This window comes from Puntigrus tetrazona, chromosome 5 (assembly GCF_018831695.1).
Source record: "Puntigrus tetrazona isolate hp1 chromosome 5, ASM1883169v1, whole genome shotgun sequence".
In the NCBI taxonomy this organism is placed as follows: Eukaryota; Metazoa; Chordata; class Actinopteri; order Cypriniformes; family Cyprinidae; genus Puntigrus; species Puntigrus tetrazona.
Window position 1 is genome coordinate 9,016,382 of NC_056703.1, and position 7,641 is coordinate 9,024,022.

Genomic DNA, 7,641 nt, shown 5'->3' on the forward strand with positions numbered 1-7,641 from the left:
GTCTTGTATCTGCGTATGTTCTGTATCACTCACAACCACATGGGGGTGCTCATGCGCCACTGATCATTATGCACCGCGGGGTCACTTTTAGGAAGATGAGTTGAGCTTATCAGAAAAATATGTCCTTTTTAACTGTGATTTATTTCGTACAAATAATAATGAGCAAATCAAAGGTACAGTATGTGTCCAAACATTATGCCTTTCTCACTCTCTGTTCCAGGAAATATGAGCAGATATGTGGGTGTAATAAAAGGGCTTCTCTGACTGATGGCTTTCACAGTCCAGTGAAGTGCTCTTGAGTTCAGGGCTTCCCTGTTGGACTGAGAGCTACAGTAAGAGGTGAAGAGGGGGATGTCTGAGCAATGGCACTCTAAGCCAATCTCACATATCCTGCGTTACTTGATGTTTAGAGGTAGCACAGCTGAAAGTGGTTTGTTTTATCTGTTTAAAAAGGTATTCAGCCGAAATTCCTCAACGTGATATAATCTTTGGGGAAAAAATGCTTTTGTAGTTCAGTACTTAGAAGATATAGTAGATCTTTGTGTTAATCTCCAGACATGTAAAAGAAAGATTTCGAGTCATGCAGTCCATTAGCTTACATGTAGCCTTTATGAATTATATTTGCCTTCTCCTTTGCTTCAGTCTTTTGGTTTATGGAACCATTTGAATTATAAAGTACATAATGGAAGATTGCCTAAAGGGCTTTCCTGTAGGAAATGCGTCTATGCACATAGCCTTAATAAACTCTGTAAGTATTAAGAATTTCCGTTTTTAGGTGAGTATTCCTGTTTAATTGATTTTTGTGGCACCTCAGTAAATTTTGCACACGCATGCTTCTTTATTCCACTCCCTGCCATGTTCCGGTATAAAAGGGCGATGGCAGAGATCTTCACACTAGACAATGTTCACTTAGGCTTTTTGTCCATGACTTTTCCCCTGGGCAGATCTGGAGCTCTGTATCACAGTTAACAGACCCTAATCTGAGGATTAGCAAGAGGGCATTCCCCCTATCACAGCTTCCTCTCTGTGTGTAGTCAGCAGATAGAAAATAATGGGTCTGAGGGAAACAAAGCTGTCCAATGCTCAAGGCTGGTCAGTAAAATTAAGCGCAATTGCTTCATAATCGTAATAGTGCTGATGCTTAAAAATTATAAGAAATATGGTTATTTTTAGTGGCTTCATGATAATGTATTTGTATAGAGGTGTCTGTCCTGCAGATGTCACTGCATTCACCCCTTTAACTGCATGGTATGTGCCGTATTGTTCGTTTTGGCATTTTCAGCACCATCTTCAGAAATCTTATTTTAGCAGTTGTAAATACGAGTTCACAGCCTGTATTGAATTCAATGCATTGAAGGTAATGAGAGACTTGTCATTCTCAAATTTCTCCCTACTGCCCGACTGTAGTCAGGTTCACAAACATGGAAATTTCTCTAATTAGCTATATCTAACATTTTGCTTGATTATAGCCTGTGTGTTGTCAAACAGCCACAATATTTAAACCAAATTAGCCCCATTAGGATGTGTTTTAACAGCTTTCATTGTGGTGGGACATATTAATGTGAAGCATAGTGTTTCTTTTCTTTTGTCATATTTATTGTGTGCAAGACGGATGAACTGGAGCTTTAATCGTCTGCTGTACTACTGAGTCCTGTTACATCATGCAAGCAGTGAGAGTTTTCCTCCAGGTCCGTTTCCGCTGTAACATACTGATTTCCCATCATCTCAGCAGCCCTGAAGACATCCCCTGTGCTGGGGCTCAGGTTACCATTTAGGGATGTACAAAGAACACTTTGACCCACTTGAGAAAACAGACTCAGACATCCTCCTGGAGCCCAAAAACTGCTGATTTATCTTAGCAGTAACTGATTACACTTGCTGTTCCACAGGCTTCTTTAAGTATTGCACCTGATGCCAATGTCAACCAGCAAATCCTTTCAAAGGAACTGTCGTAATGCTTAGAAAAATAAAAGCCAGTAACCACTCTTTGGGCTATCTTTCATGCAGCGACTTTTAAAAAAGATGACTAAAAAAATAAGCTTGTCTGATTCGAGAGAGCTCATATGCTGTGTGCACATTATTTTCTTGCACAAAGTTAATATTTTGTATTTACTTAAACTGCTATTACTGAAAGCATTTTTTTGAAACAGGTTTTTTTATGTTTTAGATGTTGTATTTATATAATGTTACATTTTAATAAATAAATAAAAATTTAAATATTAATATTAAATTGGCCCCTTTGTGGATTTCATAAAAAATTGCCTTTCATGCTCTGAGTGAACGAAAACATCCTGCAAGGTTTTAAATCTCAATATCATGTGTAAAGTTATTGTAGAATAAGTATAATCTGAACCACTGAATCGTTTCATGATGAATTCAACATGAAATATTAGCATATTGCATGCATACCTCTTGGTCTTTTAGAGTTTATTTGAATGGAAATGCAAATTCATTCTTTGGCACTAGGTACCTGCCTTTGATGCATAATAAAAATAGATGTTTTCCTGGTAACACTACACAATGCAGCACTGTGCTCAAAAACACCGCTTTATCAGGCATGAGGAAATGAAAACGGACCAATCACCACAGATTAGTGTTGTGCAAAGAACGGTTTTGGAAAATTCATAGTTGAACAAATTGTTGAGTCACTGAGCAAAGAAGGTAAAAAAAAAAAAATCATATTAAAAGACAATTCAAGTGCGTTTTTTTTTTTACCTTGCATGTATGTCAACCTGTTCTTAGGAACTTGGATCAAAATATTAATCTTTTATTTTAATTTCCAGCAATTTAACAAAATTAATAATAGTAATCATAATTGAAAAAACAAAAACAAACAAAATTACTAAAAATAAGTATAACTATTTTAAAATATAAACTATGCTTTAAATAATAGTAAAATTACACCAATTGTAATAAGGTTGTGTGTGTGTGTGTTATGCACAGCCAATTATTTCAGAGTATACTGGTCAACCAAAACCCCATTTGATTGGTTACAAAAAGCAAGCACATTTTTTGTATATTACTGCCGTGTACATCTTTTTGACCAGTAAGTTTGAGTCCAGTTTATCTTAGACCAAGCCTCACTGTCTTCCTCTTTGGCAGTGGAGTTAAACTTAGTTTGTGGAGGGCCGGAGACCTGCAGAGTTTAGATTTAACTTTATTTAAACACACCTGATCCTTCAGGTTAATTTGAAAGCTTCAGAATGGTATGTGTGTTGGAGCAGGTTTGGAACTCCAGAGTTTGACACCCCTGCTCTATGGTGAGATAGTTCATCTATAAATAAAACTGTCATTGTTTGCTCACTTTTATGCTGTTCCAAACCTGTATAAATTGTGGATAACAAATGAAGATGCTTGGAAAGTCAGTGGGGTCTAATCTTATTTGTACCACAGGTTTGGAACATCAAGAGGTTGAGTGAATGATGACGGAACTTGCGTTTGTAAGTGAATTATCCCTTTCATATGGGTGTAACTCTTACATCATAGAGGCAGAGCTGGTTTTGGTTTACAGTGGGGAAAGTTGCAGTGATCTTTTGGGCAAGGTGACTGGACGGAATGGATCTACCTGCTGAAAGAACATGGCTCTGCACTGATGGAGTCATGCTGAGAGTGACTGGGTTTGCTAAGCCTTTTCCCACATGGAGGTTTCCATGCCTTTGATGGTAAATGTATGACGGCAGCATTTGTATGTTTGATGGAAAATGTGTGTTCTGTAATCATGCCCTTTCCTGTAATTCATCTACATATGCCATGGGACTTTTGTCAGATACAAATAGAAGCCTAAAATATGAAGAATATGGTTGTGTGTGAGATTATGTGACTGTTTATTTTATTATTCTTTAGTGACAAAAAGATTGCCTGTAGTCCATTCATCTGTGTTGAAAAAAGAGATGTTATAGTTTGTCGGTAAGTTTTGTGTCAGCATCTTAAAACTGTAGGAGGGCGTCTTCAGGGAAAAGTTCTCCACTAAACCCTGGGAGATCTTTTCATGTGGTGGACCTCCAGATCTCATGCATTCTTCTTGGCTGACTTCACTTCCATGACTGCTTCCAGTCTGCGGCTCTACCTCGTAGTTCTTCAAAAGATTTGGTGAGGCTTAAAATCAAACCTCCTTCATCACCCTGCTTGTAATGACCAGTGTGGATTTTGTTATGGCCATCGCCCCCCAATAACCGTCATTAATCTATGGAAATAAAACACAGTTTGCTTTTCAAAAGAAAAAAAAAGTGTCTATTCCACCACTGCGTTATTCACAGTTTTCAAAGATATGAGTAATGAGAATTACACAAAGTCTTCCCTTCATGCCATTATAGAAGAATATTTTAGTGTTCTGAAAGTTCGGATGTGTTTCTACAACCGTAAGCAGAGATGGGCACTTGAATTAGTGACTAAAGTTGTTTTAAAGTGCCCCTATTATGGATATTTGAAAATTACCTTGTTGATTTAAAAATTAAACATTTGCATATTGCCTGCATACTTATTGGTCTTTTTGCATTGGTCTGAATGAAAAGGCTAATCATTCTTTGCCACTAGGTGCTGCTTTTTTGAGTGATAAAAATGTACACTTTCAGTTTTGATACCGATAAGAGCAAGATGTCAGTCAAATCTATTAAGGGTCTACTTTATTTTTTTTTTGTATACACAATAACAACAAATCAGGTTTTTTATACTAAAGTCATAAAGAATTTGTGGGTTATTTGAATGGTTTTATATTCGCGCCCCATACTTGGTAGGTTGGAATGGTATCAAAGAAGGATGTGAAACATCTGTGTATTGTGCATAAACTCCAAAATTGCGTGAGCGTATGCTGTGAAAAAAAAAAATTATATGTATAATGGTGTAATAACCAACCCACTCCCCTCTGAGATTAATGTCTAATATTTGTGCAAGACAAGTATAAGACTTCTTAGATGTTCTAGCCTCTTAAAATATATGTGGAATGCAGGTGCATCTCAATAAAGTAAAATGTCATGGAAAAGTTCATTTATTTCGGTAATACAACTCAAATTGTGAACGCATCAAGGAATTTAGCTACAGTTGTTGTATTGCTCTTGTTAAGCCACTCCTTATCCACAGATAATGTCAGAGGTGTCTTACCTGGGCTAGAAGAAGAACTGGACTGTTGCCCGGTGGTACCAAGTCCTATTTTCAGATGAGAGCAAGTTTTGTATTTCATTTGGAAACCAAGGTCTGAGTCTGGAGGAAGGGTGGAGAAGCTAATAGCCCAAGATTCTTGAAGTCAAGTGCTACGTTTCCAGTCTGTGATAATTAGGGGTGCAATATCATTTGCTGGTGTTGGTCCATTGTGTATTTTGAAAACCAACATCACTGCACCCATTTACCAAGAAGGTTTGGAGCACTTCATGCTTCCTTTTGCTGATCAGCTTTTTGAAGATGCTGATTACATTTTCCAGCAGAATTTGGCCCCTGCTTACACTGCCAGAAGCACCAATATATTGGTTAAATGATGGCGTTGGTGTGTTTGACTGGCCAACAAACTCAACAGACCTGAACCTTTATAGAGATTATATGGGGTATTGTTAAGAGGAATCTGACAAACGAGAGACCAAAAATGCTGAAGGCCACTGTCAAAGAAACCTGGGCTTCCATACCACCTCAGAAGTGCAACAAACTGATCACCTCCATGCCACGCTGAATTGAGGCAGTAATTAAAGCTAAAGGAGTCCCTACCATGTATTGAGTTCATGGACAGTAAATGAACGCACTTTCCAGAAGCCCAACAATTTACTAAAAATGTTTTTAATTGAAGTATTCTGTTTTGTTGAGTGAATTGGTGGGTTTTTGTTAAATGTAAGCTAAAATCATCGCAATCAAAAGAACCAACTAATTCAGTATTTATTTTTAATAGTTTCACAATTTGAGTTAAATTACTGAAATGAACTTTTGCACAACATTCTAATTTATTGCGATGCACCTGTATGTCTGTTTAGTTTTTATCTTCAGCCAACCCTGAATGCTTATATAAATAATGACCCTTTTCTTGCAAAGAAAATATATTTTCTGAATATTTTGCCACAGATACTACAACAACCTAAAAATATTTATTGAGTATAACATATTTATACACAGTCAAGTTTAAAGCATAAGCCATATTAGTACACTGGTTACACTGTAAGACAAACCTGTACAAAAAAATTCAAACTGAGGATGCACAAATTGAGGAAATGAGTATGATGAAAAGCTTTGTATGCACTTCCTTTTAGGTAAAATAAGAAAAAAAAAATTGCATAAGAATATTTTGACCTTGTCGAAAGACCAAAGAATGTGCACATTCTTAGTTAAGGGGTTTACTCGGTTTCATTCTGATGTTGTGGCTCATCCAAATGTTGTTTTCTTCTGCACCGCAGCGTTCGAGCTGAAAAGGCATAAAGAAAGGGGTTCACACAACTGTTGATAAAGAAAAGAGCCCCGGTTATATTATTGCTTACAGCTGTTTTCCATGACAATGCCATTAAGACAAAATTGTTGATCATACACGGGGTCCCAAATATGAAGAAGACCACTACAATTCTGACGGCCAGTTTTGTAAACCTGTGGCTTTTGAAGGAAGCTGACTGATGTATCCGTTGATAAAGTCGAAGGTAGAAGAACAACAGACTGAGGAGAGGCACAACAAACATCACTAGAGTCTCAACTAGTAAGACGGCTAGTTTTTCTGGATTATTTCTATAATCCTGATGACACTCCAGAAGCCCATTCATCTTCTGCTTCACGTTTCGGAAATAAAGAGCATAAGAACCCAGAGCTCCACTTGATATCCATATTCCAAAAATCAGTCCCTTTTGGCCCTTCTGTCCAAGCTTCGCCCATCGCTGTGGATACAGCACCTGCAGGAACCTTTGCACACTCAACAAGGTGACAGAAAGCACACTACTGTAAAGGCTCCAGTACACTATGTAGGAAAGTAACTTACACAACCCTCGGCCAAAAACCCAGCCGTTAAGAAGCGCATAGATCCACACAGGCAGAAAAATCAGACTCAGCAGATCAGAGACGGCCAGACTCAGCATCAGTTTTGGGGTGAAACTGCCCTCCTTTAAATGTTGGGCAAGCATGACCATCACCGCTGTATTACCTGGTACACCCAGAGCACAGCACAGTCCCAGAACGGTGCTGGAAACCAGCTCCTCCACTGAGGCACGGGCAAACAGAGAGCTGTTAGAAATGTTCTGGTACTCCATCTTCATCTGGCAGTTGGTGATATGAATACAAAGGTTCGTCTAGCAATAGCTAAGAAAGAGGACTGGTTTTATTCTCAGGCTAGCTGTTTAAGGTGCATGAATGTGGTTTTTAAGTAGCACTTCCTTTTTTTAACATCTAAAAATGTAATGCAATAATGTCTGTTTAGGAGGGTGCACATGCACAGAAGCCTAACGCCTCAACGCCTTTTATTATTATTTTTTATTTTTACTTTTATTTAGACAAAAATTTACAGTATTACAGTCTTCTACAAACCAGTTTACAAGAGATCATGTTTATGAGAAGTTTTGTTTTTGAATAAGCGTTTCTTTTTGACAGCTTTCTTTTTGACAACTGTTCTGTAGGGAATACACTGATTAGCCAAATTAGCCCTATACGTTTAGAAAATTTGGATCACTTTAGATTCACTTTAGTTTTTTT

General features: G+C 37.6%; 1 protein-coding gene across 1 annotated transcript; it reads right to left on the minus strand.

Annotated features, from left to right (window-relative positions):
- Nucleotides 1–6,170: 6,170 nt before the first annotated feature.
- LOC122345922 (C-X-C chemokine receptor type 2-like) lies at nt 6,171–7,305 on the minus strand. Its single transcript, XM_043240456.1, has one exon. The coding sequence runs from the start codon at nt 7,206–7,208 to the stop codon at nt 6,309–6,311; it is 900 nt and encodes a 299-aa protein (XP_043096391.1). The 5' UTR covers nt 7,209–7,305; the 3' UTR covers nt 6,171–6,308.
- Nucleotides 7,306–7,641: the final 336 nt, after the last annotated feature.

Coding starts and splice junctions, on each gene's coding strand:
- LOC122345922 (XM_043240456.1), bottom strand. CDS start 7,208: ATGAAGATGGAGTACCAGAACATTTCTAACAGCTCTCTGTTTGCCCGT.